Genomic DNA, 23,901 nt, shown 5'->3' with positions numbered 1-23,901 from the left:
CCATGCTTGGCATTTAAGGCCCTCTGCAATCTGGACCCAGCTTCTTCCAGGCTAATCCTCCATTAACTTCCCCATGAAGGGCCTATCATCCTGCATGTGTGCTAAGTCATTTCAGTCATATCCACTCTTTGAGACCCTATGGATTGTGGCCCACCAGGCTCCCCTGTCCATGGGATTCTCCAGGCAAGAACACTGGAGTGGGTTGCCAGGCCCTCCTCCAGGGGACCTTCCCAACCCAGAAATCGAACCCTCCTCTCATTATGTCTCCTGCACTGGCAGGCAAGTTCTTTACCACTAGGGCCACCTGGGAGGCTCTCCTATCACCTTGCTGCTGCTGCTGCTAAGTCGCTTCAGTCGTGACCGACTCTGTGCGACCCCATAGACGGCAGCCCACCAGGCTCTCCCGTCCCTGGGATTCTCCAGGCAAGAACACTGGAGTGGGTTGCCATTTCCTTCTCCAATGCGTGAAAGTGAAAAGTGAAAGTGAAGTCGCTCAGTCGTGTCTAACTCTTAGTGACCCCATGGGTGCTCCCAGTTCCTAACATATGAAGTACTATCATCCAGCTTATTGTTTACTCCTGGTCTTCTAAAACCCCTCCCTTTGACTTTGCCCATTGAAGTTTTAACCCATCTACTCATGTCAAATGCCACATCTTCTGTGCTGCCTTTCTTGGTTCCCTTTAGGAAGTAATCCCATTCCCTCAAGACTTCCGTTGCTCTTAGTCTGTACTTACTTCTTTTACAGCACTTACCAGAGACTGCCTCATATAATAATCATGTGTGTATATGTCTTAACTTCTCCACTAGGTTATTAGTTCCTTGATGAATTGGGTTGGCTCATAATCATTTCTGTATCCTTCACAGCCCCTGGCAGAACATCCTGCACAGAGTAGGTGATCAGTAAGTGTTTACTGGCTCACCAGTGATGTATGTTTCTATGTTGCTACTGGACATTTCCCTACTGAATATATCCACAACAGGTTTGCATTACCAAAACCAGATAAAAAGCAGGCCTTTTCACTGATTCATGCAACATTTAATAAGCCTAGACAGGTGGGGCATGGTCACAGGCCCTGATCAAAGGTGATAAGGCACATAGTAAGCAGGGCTCCTGAAGCCCAGAATCCATATGCAGATACGGATTTTTTTTTTAATTACATAATGTGATAAACACAAGAAAAGAGGTATGCACAGAGTCCAGGGGAAACACAAAAGGAGTGTACTGAATCTAGAGGTGGACAAGAGTCAGGATCACCAATACTCCTGTATCGTGTGTTCACTGTTGTTGAACATTCACTATTAGATCCTCATGGATATTTCTAGAAATAGAATATCTGAAAACACTGATTATGAAACTGACCTATTAAAGGCACAGTCAGGCTGTATTGTGGATGTGAACTTCAATTCAAAAGACAAGGAACTCACTGCAACTGGAAAAGTAATTATTTTCGGCGTCTGCCTCCTCCTAAGTTGCTGTTTGGAAGCAGGGAAACTGAGGGAGTCGTTTTGCACGGCTAACATGTGCAGGAACATCAGTCTTTGTAGAACGAGTTGCAAAGTGTGACTACATTTCTATTAACGCGTTCTTCCACCACCTGAATTCCCAGCCCGGTCACTTATGTCTGGCTGATCCGTAATTGCGTGCTTCCCTGTTTACGTCTCCCACCAGATAGTGAGCCCCACGATGTAAACTTACAGTCTCACTACCCGCCCGAGATCCCGGCGGCCCCAGGCCTGGACCACGACACGCGCGCCACAATGAATGAACGGTCTCATTTTTCACTACTATTTATTTACAGGGCCCGGGCCTAGGGTCCCTTTTCTTTGCCCTTCGCTGCAGATCTGAAGAGGAGCTGCCGGCTCCTAACTCCCAGGCGCCTCTCACCCCAGCCCCAGACGCCAGCCCCGTTGAAATTCGGATACTTGGAAACACTCCCTCTTCCAACACCCACAAGCTGACCCTTTTACCTAGAAAAAGCTCTCGGGCTGCGAGGTCGCCGTTAGAGTAAAGCCAGACTTATAGAGTAGCCTCCAAGACCGTAGCACCGCCCGCGGCTCCGGAACAGGAAAGCAAGGGAATTAAAAAGCAAACCTGGGAAAGCCGGACCTGCAAGAGAAAAGCGCTCGGGCTCTCGGCAGCGCCTTGTGCGCGGTGATTGGTGCTTCAATAAGAACGATGGACATCTAAGCCAATCGGTTTTCTGGAGTCTCTGGCGCCCGCCTCCTGCCCCTTACCTCCTCCAATCCGAAACCACAACCGGGTGAGCGCGCGATTACTCCCGGGGGAGGAGGCGGGCCGCAGCTCAGGCTCTTGAGGGAACCTCGGCTCCGAATTTTTGGGACTCACGCGCGCGAAACCATGAGTGAATCCGGGGGACAGCGCGCCCGGCTCCGGCGCTATTCAGAGCTCCCGGTGTGGGTGGTGGAGGATCATCAGGAGGTGAGCGGGCGGCTGACGGGTGCTGGGGCAGGGTCGCGCGAGGACTGAGGCGGCGGCGGAGCCTGGAGGCCAGAGAGAGATCCGAGCGAGTTGCATTGTTGTGGGGAAAACACCAGGACAGCGACCTTGGAAGAATAGGCTTCGACGTTAATGCGGCGCTTACTACGAGTCCGGCAACTCACTGAACCTTCGCGGTTTGCCCAAAATCCCACGGCCAACGAGTGGCTTCGGGATTCGAACGCGGGCAGTCGGAACTGCAGTAACTCGAGTCCTTAACCTGCTCAAAACTAAGGCTTCCTGCTGTCTCCCGGCCTCCCCTTCACAATTCTGTGGTGTCGGTGGGAGGCTTCTGTTGAGAATATGCACTGTCATCTGTGAAATGGGTACAGAGTAGCTCTCAGAGCCGTTAGTATTATTGTGTGAGTAGTGTGGGCTGCAGTCTATGGGTCCGTCTATGGTCAGTCGGAGACGACTGACGCGACTTAGCAGCACAGCAGCAGCAGCAGGGTGTGCATGAATCTTTTAACACGACGCTATAAAGATATTTTTCTGTTTTTGTAGTAGTGCTACTTTAGAATAGCTAAAATGGTGCCCACATCTAGATTTCTGAAAGCCTGCGAGAGTGCCGTGATCGAAGACTCTCTGTTTTTGATAGCTTTAATAATCCTTAGGAATTCTGTGGATGTTAAAGAGGAAGAGGCCGATTCCAGATGTGCGGATGAATAAAGATAATAGGAAGGAAATTTGGTTTCTCAGGACCTAGAGATAGTGTGCATGAGTCTGAGAGCAAGCATGGGGTAGGTGGTGCTTTCAGATTCAATCTTAACTTAGAACTCTAGAGACTGTAACGGAACAAAGAGCCATACAGAGGACCTAGCCCAGCAACCAGCATCCGAAAGGTGTGAGAAAGACGCAGAGACCCAGGGTAGCTTGAACACATCTTTTATACCAGAGTGTGTATTAACAAGCAATTGTTTCTTCTTTTCTTTCCTTGAGTACCAGAGCTTGTCTGTTTCCTCACATTGTTCTTGAGTTTATGATGGGGGCAACATGCCAACAAGAGATGCCCATTGGAAGTTTTGAGGAAAAAAATAAAGCTTGAGCTGATTGTCTAAATCATCTGCAATGACATTTCATATTTTCCTACTTCTTCACAACTTCAGTTCAGTTCAGTCACTCAGTCTTCTTCGACTCTTTGCAACCCCATGGACTGAAGTGCACCAGTCTTCCCTGTCCATCACCAACTCCCGGAGCTTACCCAAACTCATGTCCATCGAATCGGTGATGCCATCCAGCCATCTCATCCTCTGTCGTCCCCTTCTCCTCTTGCCCCCAATCCCTCCCAGCATCGGGGCCTTTTCCAATGAGTCAACTCTTCCCATGAGGTGGCCAAAGTATTGGAGTTTCAGCTTCAGCATCAGTCCTTCCAGTGAATACCCAGGACTCATCTCCTTTAGGATGGACTGGTTGGATCTCCTTGCAGTCCAGGGGACTCTCAAGAGTCTTGTCCAACACCACACTTCAAAAGCATCAATTCTTCGGCACTCAACTTTCTTCACAGTCCAACTCTCACATCCATACATGACCACTGGAAAAACCATAGCCTTGACTAGATGGACCTTTGTTGGCAAAGTAATGTCTCTGCTTTTTAAAATGCTGTCTAGGTTGGTCATAACTTTCCTTCCAAGGAGTAAGCGTCTTTTAATTTCATGGCTGCAGTCACCATCTGCAGTGATTTTGGAGCCCAGAAAAATAAAGTCTGACACTGTTTCCCCATCTATTTCCCATGAAATGGTGGGACCAGATGCCATGGTCTTAGTTTTCTGAATGTTGAGCTCTAAGCCAACTTTTTCACTCTCCTCTTTCACTTTTATCAAGAGGCTTTTTAGTTCCTCTTCACTTTCTGCCATAAGGGTGATGTCGTCTGCATATCTGAGGTTATTGATATTTCTCCTGGCAATCTTGATTCCAGCTTGTACTTCTTCCAGCCAATCTTGATTCCAGCTTGTACTTCTTCCAGCCCACCGTTTCTCATGATGTACTCTGCATAGAAGTTAAATAAGCAGTGTGACAGTATACAGCCTTGACATACTCCTTTTCCTATTTGAAACCAGTCTGTTGTTCCATGTCCAGTTCTAACTGTTGTTTCCTGACCTGCATATAGGTTTCTCAAGAGGCAGGTCAGGTGGTCTGGTAGTCCCATCTCTTTCAGAATTTTCCACAGTTGATTGTGATCCACACAGTCAAAGGCTTTGGCATAGTCAATAAAGCAGAAATAGATGTTTTTCTGGAACTCTCTTGCTTTTTCGATGATCCAGTGGATGTTGGCAATTTGATCTGTGGTTCCTCTGCCTTTTCTAAAACCAGCTTGAACATCTGGAAGTTCACAGTTCACATATTGCTGAAGCCTGGCTTGGAGAATTTTGAGCATTACTTTACTAGTGTGTGAGATGAGTGCAATTGTGCAGTAGTTTGAGCATTCTTTGGCATTGCCTTTCTTTGGGATTAGCTTCTTGACCTGCCTACAGATTTCTCAGGAGGCAGGTAAGGTGGTCTGGTATTCCCATCTCTTGAAGAATTTTCCACAGTTTATTGTGATCCACACAGTCAAAGGCTTTGGCGTAGTCAATAAAGCAGAAGTTATTTTTCTGGAACTCTCTTGCTTTTTTTATTCACAACTTGATGTGCTTCAAATTTTTTGAAGTTATGTTTAGCCTTGTTTTTCAGCCTGCAGTTGAGTATATACTCATGATTTCAGTGCCAATTCTGAATGTGTACATTATCTTTTACAGGTTCTGCCCTTTATATATCGGGCCATTGGCTCAAAGCATCTTCCTGCAAGTAATATAAGTTTTGTGCATTTCGATTCACATCCAGACCTCCTTATTCCTGTGGATATGCCAGCTGACACTGTATTTGATAAGGAAACACTTTTCGGGTAATACGTGATTTTGTTAATGACCTTTTTATGTGTCTGAAATACACTTTGCAATAGAATGATAAGCAGTTAAGAGAAATAGTTTTTGCTAAGCTTGTGAGTTTTGCTTTTGCTTTGTTTACCTTTTTTATCTTATTTAGAACAAGTATGGACAAACTTTCTCAACAATCCAGATAGTAAATATTTTTTAATTTTTTTTTAATTGAAGGATAATTGCTTTACAGAATTTTGTTGGTTTCTGCCAAACATCAGCATGAATCTGCCATAGGTATGCATATGTCCCCTCCCTCTTAAACCTCTGTCCCATCTCCCTCCCCATCCCACCCATCTAGATTATCACAGAGCTGCTGTTTGAGTTCCGTGAGTCATACAGCAAATTTCTATTGGCTCTCTATTTTATGTATGGTAATCTAAGTTTCCATGCTACTGTCTCTATACATTTCACCCTTTCCTTGCTCCCCAGATAGTAAATATTTTAGGCTTGCTGACCATATGGTGTCTGTTGCAGCTAACTGTAAACACTGTGTAAACAAGTGTCAGTGGCTGTGTTCCAATAAAACTTTATTTGGAAAAACAGGTGCCCCAACCACTGTTTGCCAATCTTTGCTTTAGAATATAGAATTTTAAAAGTAGAAGACTTTAGAAATTATCTGGGCTAATTCTCTCTTCTCCCCTTTAAAAGTCTGATATGGAGGCCTAGGAAAATGTGTCTTGAACTCATAGTTCAATAATCGTATATGCAACGCATCTTAAATTTGTGTATCCTTTCTTCCAGTATTGAATCCCTCCAACCTCCCAATTTATTTTATTTTCAGGTCACAAATCTATTGACTTTCGGTTATATAAAACCATAGTCACTGAATGGTGACTTACTAAGCACTCTTCAATGATAAAGTTCCCTGAAATCCTGTCATTGTCTTTTTACTGATGTGTTTATTACAGTGTAGCCTACTCCTACAAAATAAAAAATTACATAGCAGTTATTCTCTTGTTATAATATAAAACTAAAATATAGATGCTTGTGTGAATTAATTTTAACCTACTACATTTCTTTTAGTTGACTCTAAAACTGGCTCAGAACATTCATCTCTAAAGAAATGTGGTAGCCCTACCATTGTCCTTACTCTCTTCTATATTTAGAGGTTTTATATTTTATAAATTGAAAAAAATTATGAAGCAGTTATGATGACCATACAGTTAGTCATAGAATAGTAGTTTTAAAACCTTTAATGTCAGGATTTCTGTATACCCTTAAAAATTCTTGAGTTTTTTTTATGTGGGGTATATTTAGTGATATTTACCATATTGAAATTCAAACTGAGACATCTAAAATATTTATTCCATGGGACTTCCCTGTGATCCAGTGGCTAAGACTCTGAACTCCCAATGCAGGAGGCCAAGTTTGATCCTTAGTCAGGGAGCTGGATCCTACATGCTGCAACTAAATAAATAATAAATAAATAAATAAAAATATTTTTTTAATGTTAATTCATTTCAAAATAATAGACCTTTATATGTTAGCATAAATATTTTTATGAAAGACAAACATATTTTCTAAAGCAAAAGCGATCAGGGTAACTAAATTTTTGCAAATCTTTTTTTTAATAATTTTTAAAATTTATTTATTTTTTAATTGAAGGATAATTGCTTTATAGAATTTTGTTGTTTTCTGTCACACTTCAACATTAATCAGCCATAGTTTGCAGATCTTTTTAATACTTGCCTTTATAGAAAACAGCTAAATACTCAAGATTCTGCATTCAGTCTGTTACCATATATTGTTTTGGTGGAAGTGTATTAAGAAAATTCACAAGTATTTTGATAGCCTTTCCAGCTGTTGTGTGTGTTTAGTTGCTCAGGCGTGTCCGACTCTTTGCAACCCCATGGACTGTAGCCTGCCAAGCTCTCTGTCCATGGGGATTCTCCAGGCAAGAATACTGGAGTGGGCTGCCATGCCCTCCTCCAGGGGATCTTCCCAACCCAGGGATCGAACCCAGGTCTCCCGAATTGCAGGCAGATTCTTTACCATCTGAGCCACCAGGGAAGCCCAGCTAATTGTGAATATTCTTTAATACTGTACCAAAACTTCACAAATGTTCATTCCTTAAAGCTTAGTTCAAGTGTAGAATCCAGCAATTCACATTCAAGCCTGATCAACTGTGGTTTATCAATCAGTCTTCCTTGCAAGAAAAGTGTTCAGCTTGCAATTCACTTACAAGTGCTTTCCCTTGAGACAACCATGGTACTTCAAAGTATATTGCAGAAGTGCTTTCAGTGTTCTTCCTGTTTTGGCACACAGATTACTTTAAAATGTATGCTCAGGATCAAGATTTAATAAAATCATGAAAGACATGCTCATGCAAAACTGGATGGGAATGTGGGGCACTGGTGCTTGGTATTGATGAGTACAGTGACAGCTAGTAGAGTTTGGTGCCTTTGCCTTGATTAATCTTAGAACATCAACCACCATTGTTTTGTACTGTCAGCATATATGTCAATACAGTGAAAAAGAGAAGTAATGCCTTGGTGTTATTAGGAAAATAGTTTGGTCTAGTGGTCACACTGAAAAGGTCCGGGAAACCCTGCAAGGGCCCTTGGACCACGCTTTGAAACCTGCTATCTTAAAATATTCTTATGAATGAAGTTACATTTGGAAAAACCCACTCACTAATAGTTTTTATGCTTCCTCTCTGTTTCTTTTCCAGAGAATTAAGTATTGAGAATTGGATTATGCCTGCAGTTTATGCTGGCCATTTTTCTCATGTAGTATGGCTTCATCCCACATGGGCTCAGCAAATCAGAGAGGGCAGGCATCACTTTTTAGTAGGCAAAGACACTTCTACTACAACAATCAGGTAATTTCCTCATATTCATGTGTATGAAAGGGAGTGGATACTTCTATCTCGTTTTGGAATCCCTGTAATAACTTATAAGCATCTCTACAAACAATTGGGGTCAGATTAGCCCACAACTTTTCCAAAAAGAGTTCTCGAAACACCAGGAACAAGTTTTCCAGTCTCTTTTTCACACACCGTTCATATTTTGTTGCTGGTCAAGTTGATTTTTGAATAAAATGATCTTCATCCTCTGGAACCCTGGCTCTGTTGATAACTAACTCCATTAAATCACTGGTGTACCTTATAGAAATGTATTTAATAATACATTTTATTAGTTCCTTCCAATGTACATGTTGTTGGCTGAATTTAACAATTAGCATTGAAAAAGCAAAATTAATCTCACTTTGATTTCTTACATTCAATGGCTTAAAAGTCGATTCAGCATTTTAATTTTATCAATATGATTAGCTTTCGATAATTATTTAATCTAAATTAAATAACAGCATCCTTTGACTTGAGTTATATGCACAACTATTTCTGTTGTGTAAGCTGTTCAACCAGTGTTTTGTGTTTCTTGTGATACTGTAATATCTTTAGAAATACCAGAATGTTCTTGGCTTTCTAAATTCTCTTGTTATGGAGTGAATGTTTTAAGCAGTGGAATCATAACTTCTAGAACCTAGAGGATAGTAGGAGGAAATGGTAATACATTGAAAATGAAATGCAGGCTTTCTCAATGAAAATGATACTTTTTATTTGATTTATTTATCTGATTTATTCTTAGTGATATTGATAATAAAAGTTATATATAATACTGGCTTATATGAAATAGTGTTAGGGTTTTTATTGAGTACTTCAGTAAGTAGGCCTTATTTAACCTGTAACAGGTTTCTGCAAAGTCAAATCTCAGCAATCTGAAACAGACATTTGAAATTCAATGTGTAACAATAATATTAGGATGATGTTGATTATCATGATTTTAGTTAATCCTGCAAGTAAAAATGTATGGAAGAGACACACATACAGGTATGCAGCCTGAGATGTATGTGTGTGATGAGCAAAGTAAGATATTCCTTATTAAAGAAAAATACCCATTTAGGTTGGTGGATACAGCATTGGTCTTTCTTAGGGTGGTGCATGTGTGCTAAATCACCTTGGTCGTGTCCAACTCTTTGCAGCCCTATGGACTGTAGCCCACCAGGCTCCTCTGTCCAAGGGATTCTCCAGATAAGAATACTGAAGTGGGTTGCCATGCCCTTCTCTAGGGGATCCTTCCAACTCAGGGATCGAACCCATGTGTCTTATGGCTCCTGCATTGGCAGGCGTGTTCTTTTCCTGCTAGTGCCACCTGGGAATCTTAGGGCGGTACAGTTATTAATAAGCTTGAATATTGGTTTTATTATGTCGTTATTTTTTTTTTTAGGAAGTTATATCTTTTTAAATATAAGGCAGTATATGCTGAAGAGGGGTGGATGAGAAATAAATATTAATACCATCATTCTAAATTGGATAGGTCCTATCCCTGAAGAACCATTTGGTGTCACTGTTCAAAGTACTTACGAAGGCATAGTACAGTTGAAAAGCTAAGAACATGCTGTTATGTCTAAAATCAACAATCTGTAACTTGTAAAATGCTGCACAAGATTTTTTTAAGTTGCTTTACATATTAAAATATTACAGTTATTTGAAATTTAATAAAGCTTTGAAATATGTCAGAGGGAGTTTCTACCAAAAGATATTATTCCCAGGTATAATTTTTCTCTCAAGTGATTTTTTTGGATGCAGTTCCAGCTGGTATGACAGAGATCTAAAGCACTGGCTAAACAGGATCTTTCATTTCTTTTCTCCAGTTAGAGTTTACCATATGCAGTCCAGGGCCACTACGGCAGCCCTTCAGTTAAACCCCAAATAATTTCTGTCTTTTTGCTCCACCTTCTGTAGAGTGTGGCCTCTGAACTCAAAGTCCAGGTGGGGTTTGCTGCCACCGTGTTCACGTGGCAATGCTCTCCACGCTTCTCTTCCACTCACGACTTTCAAGCAGAACTGAGTCAGCTGGCCACACCTAGCTGAACAATGGTGTGAGTGCATGCTCAGTCGCCTCAGTTGTGCCCAACTCTTTGCGACCCCATGGACTATACTGTCGTGGAGTTTTCCAAGCAAGAATACTGGAGTGGGTTGGCGTTTCCTAATCCAGGGGATCAAACCCTGACCCAGGGATCAAACCCGGGTCTCCCACATTGCAGGCAGATTCTTTACCATCTGAGCCATCTAGCTGCACAATAGGCTACAAAATACGGTCTTTGGGCAGTTGTGTGCCTAGCTAGAAATTTGAGAACCCTGTTCCCAGAAATTACAAATATTAGAGACAGCTGTCAGTTTTTGTCAAGTATGTCCTTTTTTGTATTTCTGAAAGTCTATATGTTGCCAGCTAATTTGTCCATTTGTCTTGAAAGTAATTTTTTTCCTTTAATCCAGGGTTACAAGTACAGATCATTACTTCCTAAGTGATGGTCTTTATGTAACTGAAGACCTGCTGGAGAACCCAAAACCTTTACAATTGGATGTAATTATGGTAAAACCTTATAAACTCTGTCACAGTCAAGGAGAGAATGATGCAGTGTCTTCTGCTAAGAAGCCAAAGCTAGCCCTGGAGGACTCAGAGAACACTGCCTCTGCTAATGGTGACTCTTGTTCAGAAGGACTGGGAAAGGACACAGTGACACAGACAAGGGACCACACTTGCCCACAACCATCATGTTCATGTTCTTCTGAAAGCCACGAATGCCAGACTGCAGTTAGCACCGGAGAGATTCTGGAAATTTTAGAGAAAAGGGATGCATTTGTTTTAGATATTGACTTAGATTTTTTTTCAGTCAAGAATCCCTTCAAAGAAATGTTCACTCAGGTAAATGTGGTGTTTTAAAAATGTGCAATCAAAATCCAGATATAACTTTTGACTTCCCCCAAATATAACTGATAGCTTGCCAATGATCAGAGCCTTATTGATAATGTAAACAGTAAATTAACACATATTTTGTATATTATATGTATCATATACTGTATTCTTAAGGTAGAGAAAAGGTTGAGAAAATCATAAGGAAAATACATTTATAGTACTGTACTGTATTTATCAGTACTATACATCTATGTCGTGTTTAAAAATGAACCTATATCAGTGTCTTATATGATATGAAACACTGCTACATATATTACTAACACCAGATGTCAAAGATGAAAAGATGTGATGAAGTCATTTATTTACAGTTACAGTGATTCATGCATTGATAACAAGGAAGCAGCAATGTGATTGTTTTATGTAGCCTAATATAATCAATACAATTACTTCATGGTAGCCTAGTCTGTACACTAATGAATGAATCATTATAAAAATTTTACAGCATATTATAGTCATATTCATAATACAGTATTAGAAATGTTGTTATATAGTTTTCAATACCACTTACCTGTGATAAGTCGATATGCAGTTTCTCCAGTTAGAGAGGCATGTATTCCTTAAAATGTAATTCTTTGAAAGCCAAGTTATAAAGCGATAGGAAAACTAACATATTAGTAATTTTATATTAAATATCATTCATCTTATGCCTATGTAAGGATAGGTTAGTATCTACATACATTTTATTCATTCATGACATACCTAACTTTTTCTTAATTTTTGCAATATTTCTAGGCTGTACAGTTGATCTGCAGATTTTTTTTCAAATCGTTGTGAAGCTCAAAAATCTTTTCCTCTATACTGAAAAATATCCATGTATAAATGGTCCTGTGTGTTTCAAACCCATGTTGTTCAGAGGGCAACTGTAGTGTAACCTGGAGCAAGAGTAGGGGGACCTTGAGTGCCCTCCCAACTTGCAAATAAGAGAGAAAAATTGCCCTCTGTTTCTTTCCTGCTATTGTGAATGTACCAGTAACTATAACTTCCAGCGTTCAGAATTATAAAATGACTTTAGAGATGTTTAGAAAACATGAGAATGGGCATACCTGGAAGCTAAAAAACCTGACTTTATGAATTTATCCTACAAGTATACGCACCAAATATTTGTAATGGGAATTTCTAAAAGGTTACATAAGTGACTTAATGGCAGTTACTTCTTTTCCAGGGCTATAAGGAAACCTGGGAAAGTGGGAATTTTGTGTCCTTTACACCCTTTGGTGCTTTTCAACTTTTTGAAGAGCATGTATTATACTTACAATAGCTATTTTTTTAAAGAACATGTTTGGTAGTCAGAAAGATCTAAGTTCTGTTTGTTACTTGTACTGCTTATTAGCTGCATGACCTTGGAAAAGTTACTTAACCTTTCGGATCCATGGTTTCTTCAAGTATAAAATCAAAATAATAATCATACCCAGTCACAGAATTGTTATATGAGGATCGTGCACAGCACTGTGCTTAAGGAATTTTAGATCTTGCCTATAGACCCTTCCTGACAATGCTCCTAAATGGGGCCAGGTAGACCTGCCTCTAATGGGGCTGCCTGGATGTGCTAAATGAGGACAGACATTCTCCTGCGAAATCCTCCCATTGTATCTGTTTGTACTCTAGCCTTCTCTCCTGTGGCTAGGGAATGGACCGCAAAGTGAATGTGGAGAGTTTTGTTTTGTTGTTACAAAGATACATATATTTCCTGTACACTTGATCTTAGCCAAAAGGCTGAGAAATGATTGTATTTCCTATACATAGCTAAAATCTGTTTAGATGTTAAGATGTATCCATTTATAGAGTAGAACAGTATTAGAAACATTTTCATTCATTACCTATTGGCCATTAAGTCTTCCATAATTAATATTTATACATTGTTATCATGCCCAGATGAATAGTTACCCTAAAGAAGGGATAATATTTACAATGAAATAATGAATTACATTATTCCCTGATTTCCCAGACTTACCTTTAAATGATTATCTAAGATATTCTTGTATCAGTGTCATTTTTTACTTAAAGTATATCATTGAAAAATTAATCTTTTTTCTTCTATATGGATTCTTTGTTTTGGTTTCCAGGAGGAGTACAAAATCTTACAAGAACTGTACCAATTTAAAAAGCCTGGAAGCAACCTGACAGAGGTATCCTTCGTTTCTTTTGGGCTTGTCTAAAGGGCTTCCCTTTAGCGGTAAAGAATCTGCCTGCCAATGCAGGAGACACAGGTTTGATCCCTGGGTCCACAAGATCCCCTGGAGAAGGGAACGGCAACCCACTCCAGTATTCTTGCCTGGGAAATCCCATGGACAGAGGAACCTGGCTGGCTACAGTCCAGGGCGTGACAAAAGAGCTGGATGCAACTTGGTGACTAAACAACAACAATCTATCACATAGCTAATAATATCTTAGATGATATTAGAGTACTCTCAAACAACGGCCCCAAATCTTGATATGTGTTTCTTGGGGAAACCCATGGTTACTACTTGAAAATCATGTGTTAACTGATTGAATTGAAATTTTCATTGTAATGGGATTTCACTTATTTTTTGAAAGTAACTATATAATCTCAGCTTTTCAATGTGCTTAAAGGAAGATTTGGTAGATTGTGTTGATAATCGAATTCATCAATTAGAAGATTTAGAAGCTGCTTTTGCTGATTTGTGTGATGGCGATGATGAAGAAACTGTACAGAAATGGGCTTCAAACCCTGGGTAAGACTCTCAAATATTTTTTTTCTTCAACTCTACTGTATTTTAGTCCTAGATATATTGCTAAATTTGCTAGATAAATTGCTTTTTAAAAATTCGTATCTTTCGCTATGTGTATTACCTATTCAAAATATTCAGTGCAGTTTTCACTTTAAAATAAAGTGTTCAGAAACATCCCTGAAATATAAATATCATAGAACTTTATTGTCATTAAGGAAAGCAGTGGTATAGAAGAATAAACCATCATAATATTAATCCTATCAGTAACTACTAATTAGGCACTTTAACATAAGTTAGTTTTTTCTCTTTAGTAGAGGGAACTAGATCTAAAAATGATTCCCCCTCTTTGAAATTATGTTGGAAGAGGGAGAGATAGAAATAAGTCTCAGAACATGATTCTCCCCAGAAATACTTTGTGTACCTACTATTTTGTGATTTTGTGAAGTCTCAAGCCAAACTTAAGCTTAAATCAAACAAAATAGACAACTTTAGAATCCTGAATCTAGCCCACAGATGGAGCCACCTTCCACTGAAACCCACCCATCTGCTGAGCACGCTTAGCTCTTCACCACCTGCAGGCAGTTCTGTTACAGACCTGAAGAAAAAAACAAAGGAAAAGTAAGATAGCAAGAAAAGTCTCCCCAAACTTAGCATGCCCCCAAAAGGGTCATACCCTCAGCATGAACAAGTCTTCACTGTTCCTAAGGAAGTAGAAGAGGTGGGTGACTAGGGTCCAGAACCCCAGAAAGTGTCGTTAATAAGAAGGAAGAAGTAACAGGATCAGTGGGTAGACAGGCCTCCATACCTCCATTTTTGTTTACTTTTTCCCTCCCAACAGATGAGTGGGTATTGGTAGAGGAGGCGTTAAAATACTCGAAACATTAATTAATCAAGGCTTCCAAAGAGTTCCACCTATATTAAATAACTTAAAAGCACCATTGTTATTATATCAAATGGTATAGAACTTTACCAGTTATAATTGTATATGTGAATAAATATGTCCTGCATTTTTTTCTCAGTTTTTGGGAAACTATCTTCATCATGGTATGCTAAACACTTACTGCTGATCAAAATAATTAAGTCATGGTAGAGTTTTCGTTCTTAAAGAGGAAAATCTCAAGTTTCTTGAGTGTTAATTTTCAATCTTTATTACAGTCTGTAATCTTTTAAGTAAGAAAACAGCAGGGAACATTTATTTCTTAATATTTTAAGATGATATTTGAACAACTCTTATCTTTCATTTCCAAAACATCATATAAAACTTATTGTTAATGGTAAATTTTAAGGGTAATGTATCATTTGCTACTGTCATTTTAGTTTTGAGGTGGTGTAATGTTTAATTGAGGGATTCTTTTTTCCAGAATGGAATTACTAGTTCCACTTGTACAGAGTTTGAAAAAACGGATGGAAGCACCGGACTATGAAATGGTAAATGTTTATATTGAAGTATAAAATTTACCCTTTAAGAAAGGTACTTTTGTGGCTAGAAAAATGTGCCCTCTGTTAAAGTGATTCACTTTTATTTGTATTCCTGGAAAGTATGAATGGACATTTTTTTTGTGGAAAAAATATATACTTTTTAGAAGTCAGAATACTGGAAAAGCTTTCCAGGAAAAACATGCTTTTGCTAATTTTATATACGAAGTAAAAGTGCTGTTGACTTTTTACACTTGATCTTAGCCAAAAGGCTGAGAAGTGATGCTATGGACTTTTTAATTTTGTCTATGATCAGATATCCCTTTGCCAGAGAAAAGAAAGTATACAGTTTCTAAATTTGCTCATTCTTTATTTGTTCATTTTTATGCTCCTTTCACATTTCTTTCTTTCCTCTCTGAAAACTTTTCTGGTTAAAAAACCAAACAGACAAAAGAAGGCATTGTGGCCAGCACATCTTAACTATATTAGCTGTATAACTTTGTTTGCACAGCAAATCTGAATACTATTTTAAAAGAAGATGCCCTTAATGATAATTTCTTTATTTTTATATCATTTTGCAATATCTGAGTATAAATTTTCCCATTTGAAATTCAGGTCCCCTTTTCTCAAATTTTGTGCCAGAGCTGAGACCACCAGTTCTGCTTCTTTTACTTGTAGTGTTTATTTAATAAATTGTGGTTTTACTTTAGTGTTTTATTTAGTTGTGGTATATAATCAAACCACCTTATTTGAACTGAAGTTTATGTATTGATTTAATGCTAGTTTTGTAGGAATAGAAAATACCAGCAAAAGACTATTTGGTTAAATCAGAGCTAACTCAAAGCTCGCCCTTATTTTTTAATGGCAGACTTTAAAAATGATAGAAGACTCAGGGTTTAAAAGTGCTTTGAGCTCATATGATATTATTGAAAGTATCTTCATGCAGGTCTACTTTAGTCATTACTTTGCATCTGAATTTTCTGGTGAGGGGGCAAGAGTTTTGTACACTGTTCGTTGAGAAAAAGGATGGCATAGGCCTGGTAGCAGATTATGTAGCCAGATGCGATATACCCATAGCTGCAGGATTAGAACACTAAGTATTTTGATCATTTTAGTAGAAAAGAACATGCAAAGTCTCTCTTTTTAGTGTATTGACCAATCATTGCCAGTTAAATCTTTGATGTGTATCCAGAGCCTCCAGTAATATAGTAAATTAGTGGGGTTTTCCTATGCTTTGCACTTATGTACCCTAGACAAAACTATAATACATTTGAATTCCACTTTTTAAAAGTTTAAAGCAGGGGCTGCAAAATGTCAGCCTGTGGGCCATTTCTTGCTTTCAGGCATATTTAATTTAGTGCTAAGACTGAAACACCAGTCATTTACATTTAAAACACATGTATATCAGTGTATATGGTTATACATAAAGCATAGAAACTCGAAACAATAGGTTCAGTAAGGTAGGAGAAAGACTTTCATCTTGTATCCTCTTGAAGCTTTAAATGTAGTACTTGTTGGATGTATTTAAAAAGTAAAATAATTTCTTGAAAGAAAGGAAATGTGAGAATACTATGTATAGACTTTTTAAAATCTAAGTAAAATGAATAACTTGATAGAAAATGTAAATTGTCAAAATAGACTCAAGTAAAGACAGAAACAGAGTGAATCTACAATTATAAAATAAATTTTAAAATTGTTCCTAGAAAAGGCATCAGGCCCAAACAGGTGTACAGGCCAGTTCTTCTAAAACATCAGAGAACAGATAGCTTCTGTGGCATGGAAATTGTTAAGGAAAAAGCAATCCTAATCCACAAAAATATTAAAAATTTAGTCATCAAGGCCATTAATGGTTAACGAGTCTTCTAAAGACAACAACATTACCATGTAATTTTTAATTGTCTTATTTTCAGGTTCACCAGGCTGGTCTAACCTGTGATTATTCAGAACTCCCTCACCATATTAGCACAGAACAAGAAATTGAACATCTTATTCAGTCTTTGCATACTGTTCTAAAAAATTTCCCAAAACCTACTCTAGTGACAATTGCAAGGTAAGTGCAGTAGCTTGAATAATGGCCCACCAAATATGTCCACGTCCTAATCTCCAGCACTTATGAATATGATGCCTTATATGGCAAAAGGGACTTTACAGATATGATTAACTTAAGGATCTTGAAAATGAAATGATTATCCTGGATTATCTGGGTGAGCCTAGTGTAATCACAAAGGTCTGAATAGGAGGAAGACAGGAAGGTCAGAATGAGAGAATGGAGGATGCTAGACTGTGGACTTTGAAGATGGGATTTGAACTGAAGAGTGCAGGAAGCCTCTGGAAGCTGGAGAGGCAGGCAAGCAGATTCTTTCCCTAGAGCCTAGAGAAGAAATACAGCCCTGCCAGCACCTTTGTTTTAGGACATCTGACCTCCAACAGATGATGAATTTGTTTTACTTTAAGTCACTAAGTTTGTAGTGATTTGTTACAGTGGCAGTAGGAAATTTAAGTCTCCATAGATGAATCTAATGATTACTAATACAATAGTTCTTACCAACTTTTTACCTACTCAGCTCAAAATTCAGGTGTTATATTTTCTTTTTCCTATTGGTGGTGGCTGGCAAACAGCATACAATTCCTGTTATCTTGTCTTTGAAGTTGGTGATGTTATTCAGTTGAACATAAGAAATTCCAATATCTGTGTGCTACAGATAAATAGCTGCTGCCATGTTTTACATTTGAATGTATAAATGTGCTGAATAGTTATAGCAGTTTAATAAAAATTTCTGTATTAATCTTTGGCCTCATTCTTCATGGAACTGTTTCTAAAATAATACTTTAAATGTTCAGGCAAGTTATAGTTACTTATTTTATGACAACTTTTTTGTGACTCTCTTTACCATTCGTAATGAATTCATAAATAATCTAATCTACATACACATAGGGCTTCCCTCATAGCTCAGTTGGTAAAGAATCTGCCTTCAATGCAGGAGTTTGATTCGTGGGTCAGGAAGATCTGCTGGAGAAGGGATAGGCTACCCACTCCAGTATTCTTGGGCTTCCCTTGTGGCTCAGCTGGTAAAGAATCCACCTGCAATGCCAGAGACCTGGGTATAATCCCTAGATTGGGAAGATCCCCTGGAGAAGGGAAAGGCTACTCCAGTATTGTGGCCTAGAGAATTCCATGTACCATACAGTCTATGGGGTTGCAAAGAGTCGGACACAACTGAGCGACTTACACTTTCTTTCTTTAACATACACATATAACTTAAATATATTTAGATAGCATGTACAATGTGTGGATGATGTAATTGTCTTAGTCCGTTCCGGCTGCAATAACAAAAATACCTTAGACCAAATAGCTTATAAACAACGGATATTTCTCACAGTCCTGTAGACTAGGAAGTCCAAGATGAGAGTACCAGCAGAATCACTGTCTGGTGAGGACCTGCTTCCTGATTCATAGACAGCCATCTTCTCTCTGTAACCTCACATAGAAGGAAGGGGTGAAGATGCTCCCTGGAGTCTCTTTAATAAAGGTATTAATCTCATTCATGAGGACTCCACCCTCTGACTTGATCACTTCCAAAGACCCCCCCCACCTCCAAATATCATCACATTGGAATTAGATTTCAACACAGGAATTTTGGGGGCACATAAACATTTTAGTTTATAGCAATAACCTACCTACACATATAATTTAAATATACATTAAATATATACACACACCAAAAAAATAATAGCACAAAGGAGAAAGGAGAGTAATTGATGATAAAATAATACATATTAAAATGCCATGCCAAACTGGAATCTTTACAAAGAGTCACTAAATGTAACAGTTAAAAATGCAGACAGATCCAGCCAGTTGTGTTGCCCACATACCGTGAATAGCACTACTATAGGAACATGGTTATTCTAGTCATAGCAAGCTCTTGATAAAGTTCTGAACTTAAAGTCTAATCTTCCCTCAGTTCACAGAGTATCTGCATTCCTGGAAAATTTAGTTTAATCCATTTCAAAAATACAGAAGACTATTTGTAGAAAACTATTAAAAATAGGCTCAAAAAATTAAAACCAAATTTTTCACTTATTTAAATGCTCCATGGACTTTGGAAACTGCAGGACACAGGAAAATTCATATTCATATTGCAGTAGTATCCTACATATTGCAAACACTCACAATATGCAGACCCTCTCTCCTAATTGTTACTGTGACAAAAATGTACCTGCAGATTTCCAAAACTCCTTCCTGGGGGTTGCTCCCATCAGGAGCTACTCTAATACTGTTTTCAAGAAGCCAGAAATCTGTGTGAAAGCATCAAAGTGTCCCTGTTTGTTAAGGCTAATAAGTTAAGCTTTTATATATCATGCTTTCTTCAAGGTCTTTATCCATATGTATATGTTAGACATTATTTAATTTAAAATTGCTCTGTGTCATTTATCATGTGTTACATGTTTACGTCAAGCCTCAGATATAGCCTAATCACCATAGAATGAAATGAGCTCATCAGAAGTCTTACAGATTATTTCTTTAGGTCTAAAATACTTGAATAAGGAGTAGGCTAGATAACTAATTTCATTTCCTTCTATAAACATTCCCATGCCATTTTCCAATCTAGTGGAATTTCCAATGGCTTTCCTCACCCTAGTCTAGAACCAGGAGGCACTATGAAATCATTTTAGATACTAACTCAACTAAAATTGTCAACAGCATTGTTACTGGCTGGTGCCACCCAAATTGTAGTCAGTGATTCTAGAAAGACTCAAAATACAGATTCCTGCCCCATACCTCTTTGCGCTTTCCTCCTTAATACTACCTAGGAGACTAATCCCAACACCAGCACATCCGCACATTTCATTTTGGATGATCTTGTACACTTGTGTGGTGAGCAGATTATTTATAGAGGCAGAACCCTTTTATCATTTGGAAAGCCTCTACCCTCATAATTTCTTTCCTGTTTGTAGACATAATAAAAGAACGTGAAACATGATGCCCAGTCACTAACATAATTAGCACCAGTGTTCCCAAGCAACGTCTCCCTCACATGGAAACAAGGGCCTCGTATTAAGCACTGGGGCTTTGGAAATGTGCTTTATGGTGTTGAATCCCATCACCAGCACATACAGTATGTGACCCATGCAGGTTAATCCTTCTCTGTTTGACTCCTTTAAAGGGATGGTAAAGATATCTATTTCATAGAGTTGCTGAGAAGGTTAAAGAACATAAAACATGTAATGCACCTGACATATAGTAAAGATTTAGTAGCTTTCAACTATTATTATTCCAGAATTGAATACAGCTTCATTTTTACTTTACATTGAATTCAATACACACAGGCTTTTCCTCACTGCCCAGTATGATCTCATTCTACTTATGTATATTTTTCTTTTCTTTCCTTTCTCTTTCTTTTCTCGGTTCCAGGTCAAGTCTGGATGATTACTGTCCTTCTGAGCAAGTTGAAACCATTCAAGAAAAAGTCCTCAGTGTGCTGCGCTCCCTCTACGGGGCTCTAGACATTCACCTGATGTATTCAGCAGAGTCTACTGCACCTTGAAGCATCACAGCACTAGGCTCCTGTTACAGCTTGATGGAGTAACAGGGTTTTAATTAACTGATTTTCAAATGAGTCTTCCAGAGAATACCTTAATAGTATTGAATAACTTTCCATTTAAAATTTTTCAGGTATTTTGAATCTCCAAACAGATATCACCAGTTGTTGAATGATGGCAAATTTTTTTGGCATCAAGCTTACCCCCAAGTGATGGATCTGATGCTCATCTTTCTTCCTATCCATCACTGTCATCTTCACTTTTGTGATGGGTTTTTCCTCTTTTCCCCTCTTCTCCTTAGGTCGGTTGGACTATATGAGATTCATTCATTCATTTATTCATTCATTCATTCAGCCAACGGACATTTTTTGAACTCATACATGTACTGGTCATAATTTAGTGCTGATTATATGGTTACAAATAGAATAGACAAGGCCCCTGCCCTCCTGGTGGACAGCTAAGAAACATATTAAGGATTGTGAGACATGTTATGAAAGAAAGGAGAACCACAAACATGTTTAAGTGTACTATTAGTACTCAGGGCATCCTGGCCTTACAGGAAGGTAACATTCTCAAGCTACTACCGAAAAAAAGTAAATAGATAAACTTGACAGTCTGTGAGTGTTTCCAGGATCTGGCCCAGCTTTTACAGAATGCTTTCAACATTGTTGGTATTAAGGAGGTCTATTTGAGTAAATTCAGTTAAACAAAAAGTAACTTTTCTTTGCTAATCAATAAAATCCCCCAGGGTTATTATTCCTCCAGATGGTGAGTATGGGAGTCAAATATCCTTATAGTTCCTAAATGCCACTTCATTGGCAGTCTTGGTTGATAATTTTTTCAAATAAACCAGCTTTTTATGTAAATAGTAGGGAAAAACTTGAGTCCTTGATTCTGATATCATAAATACCCAAGGATGTAACTGCCTTCCACCTGCCTCTCCATAAGTAAGAGAGCCTACCTAAGGTACTCTTGATCATGAAACTTTTTGTTTACATAATTTGCCAATGTCTTCCTCTCTTCAGTATTCCTCATGTTCAGTAATCATTTTTAAACTGCCTTCTTGGTTTCCTTTAAAAAGTAGGATGTCATTTAAAGAAAAAAAACCCATTCAGTCCTCACTTTTTTAGCACAGCAGTCGTTTTAATTTTTGCACGTATCTTTCAGGACTTGCACAGGTGTTTCTTTTGGGTTGCATGTAGCTGAAATTAGTGTTTCCTGACTTAATACCCAAGGTCATGTTGCCATTGCCAGTCAGTAGATGGCACCAGATCCCCTTTTTCCAATGATTGTATTTTACAGCAAACCTTTCTTGTCCCTAAGTTGATTTCCCAAGACTGATAAGTATAAGTGCTTATTTCTGTGTGAAAAGCAAAGCAAAGTGATTTAGCCTTCCATTTTGATAGAACATTGTATGCCAGAAAGTGTAATTTCCCTGTAAAATCAGAATTGCAAAAAGTGCTATTTATTTTTCAGTGTTGAAAAAATTTTATTACAGTTCTGTAAGTGAGGTTGCTTTTATAAGTAAATTATTTTGCCTGCTAAAATAAATTAAAAAGTATGTTAAGATTTTAAAGATTTAAAACCAAACTATAGAACTAATTAATCGTATTTGGTCTTGGGGTGTTCCTACCATTGATCTTGTAAGTCTGGTTTAATAGTCATTTATTATGGGTCCTATGAACTCAGATGAAGTTCGTCATTGTTTTTAATTCAGGTAGAATGAAAGGGCATCAGTTTCCTTTTTAAGAACATTCACATTGTTCTCATGCTCTGTAATTCTCTTTGAAGAATAAAATTCAGTTCCTACTTGTTAAGTGGAACCAACTTAGTAAATTATGTCTCTGCACATTTCAAATAGGAAGGTACTTAGTTTATCAAGACATCCATCATTTCTATTCTAAGTACCAATGAGGAATACCACAGTACAGTGCTTTGAATTATGTACAAATATCACTCAAGCATGGGATTTTGAGCAGCTTTTTGAAAAATGTGACTTAAATATTAGATTAGGCCATAACTTTGGTAACTGACAAGTATATATTTCTCAGTATCTAGGGGGAAATTTTTTTTAATCTAGAAATTTTTTTGTAGACATCTTATCTTTGTCTTCTAGGTTCCCGGGAAACTCTTAGTCAAAGGCCTTCACTTGTTATATGATCTTCTCTCCAAATCTTCATTTTAGTAGTAGTGGCCCCAGATTGCTGACAGTATATGCATCACACTGAAAATAGTTTATAGTATATTTCTTAGTATAAGATTTCTCATTTACTGAACTTAATAGAAAGCATTTTCATAAAACAGGAAATTTTTGTTAGACATCTTTCAGAAATGCTCAAGATACCTGAGGATCATGTGTGAAAATACTAACTATGGGACTGTACTGTACCACCTGGTCGTCCTGCATTGCAGCACTCTCTTGAAATGCTTGTTTGTGAACTAACTGGTCCTGGACCACCTCTGTGGTTTTGTAGATCTAGCTGCCCTCATGGAATTCCAAACATCAGTGCCTTCTTTTCCTTTATTCTCATTTGAGTTCAACAAATGAAGTTAGAGTGACTACAAAGGTTTCTGTGGACTGTAATTCTTAGGAGAGAGTTCTCTGAACGGTGAACACTCTGGGCAGTCACTGGAAGGGTGTAGCTTATCATTACAGAGTAGTAAGCTGGCATTCTGTACATTGGTATCTTGTGAGTTCAGTTCCTATGATTCAGAAGCAAGAGCACGTTTCAAAGGCTGAGGCTATACAGTTTCACTTCTGTCAAAGACTTTCCTTTTTGACTAGGCAGCCAGCCTCCAGCTCCAGCATTCCTACCATGTCTGTAACTTCAGACAGCCTTCACCAGCAAGCAGATCTCTGAAGCTGACTGATCAGGCATCAGCACTGTTTAGAAGCCTTACCACCCTAGTTGATGTGAATCATGCCAAGGTCAAGACAAGAAGTGTCATGACTGAAACAGAGCATCGTGGTAGGAGTGTGAGCTTCTGAGGGTGTCTGCCTGGCTCCAGTGCCCCCTTCTTCCAGCTGTATGACCCCAGCCTCAGCTTCCCCTTTACAGTGATATTGTGAGAAATAACACATA

General features: G+C 38.5%; 2 protein-coding genes and 1 pseudogene across 5 annotated transcripts in view; 1 reads left to right on the top strand and 2 right to left on the bottom strand.

The window, feature by feature from the left end:
* The window catches only part of DROSHA (drosha ribonuclease III), a 122,740-nt gene extending 120,589 nt beyond the window's left edge, over window positions 1-2,151 (bottom strand). The window contains exons 1-2 of one of the 3 annotated variants that reach the window (XM_061393807.1): window positions 1,969-2,150; window positions 753-880 (exon numbers count right to left, since the gene is read on the bottom strand). The gene's annotated coding sequence lies outside the window, so the exon portion shown is untranslated. Of the gene's footprint in view, window positions 1-752; window positions 881-1,968 lie in introns of all 3 variants that reach the window. The other 2 variants (XM_061393809.1, XM_061393808.1) reach the window with 2 other exon arrangements.
* A 102-nt stretch (window positions 2,152-2,253) lies between these two features.
* C20H5orf22 (chromosome 20 C5orf22 homolog) lies at window positions 2,254-22,654 on the top strand. 2 transcript variants are annotated; one of them, XM_061393810.1, is made up of 9 exons: window positions 2,254-2,440; window positions 5,233-5,378; window positions 8,084-8,233; window positions 10,691-11,120; window positions 13,235-13,297; window positions 13,743-13,864; window positions 15,223-15,289; window positions 17,188-17,327; window positions 20,691-22,654. In XM_061393810.1, the coding sequence occupies exons 1-9, from the start codon at window positions 2,360-2,362 to the stop codon at window positions 20,821-20,823; spliced, it is 1,332 nt and encodes a 443-aa protein (XP_061249794.1). In that variant the 5' UTR covers window positions 2,254-2,359; the 3' UTR covers window positions 20,824-22,654. The 2 variants fall into 2 exon arrangements, with proteins under 2 accessions (XP_061249794.1, XP_061249795.1); XM_061393811.1 differs by lacking the exon at window positions 2,254-2,440 and adding an exon at window positions 5,587-5,646 and having other exon boundaries at window positions 5,311-5,378.
* LOC133233830 (U2 spliceosomal RNA) lies at window positions 15,426-15,561 on the bottom strand (annotated as a pseudogene).
* Window positions 22,655-23,901: the final 1,247 nt, after the last annotated feature.

Source organism: Bos javanicus, chromosome 20 (genome assembly GCF_032452875.1).
Source record: "Bos javanicus breed banteng chromosome 20, ARS-OSU_banteng_1.0, whole genome shotgun sequence".
Classification (NCBI taxonomy): Eukaryota; Metazoa; Chordata; class Mammalia; order Artiodactyla; family Bovidae; genus Bos; species Bos javanicus.
The sequence above is the reverse complement of the archived record's forward strand: the minus strand, read 5'-3'. Positions and strand labels throughout refer to the sequence as shown.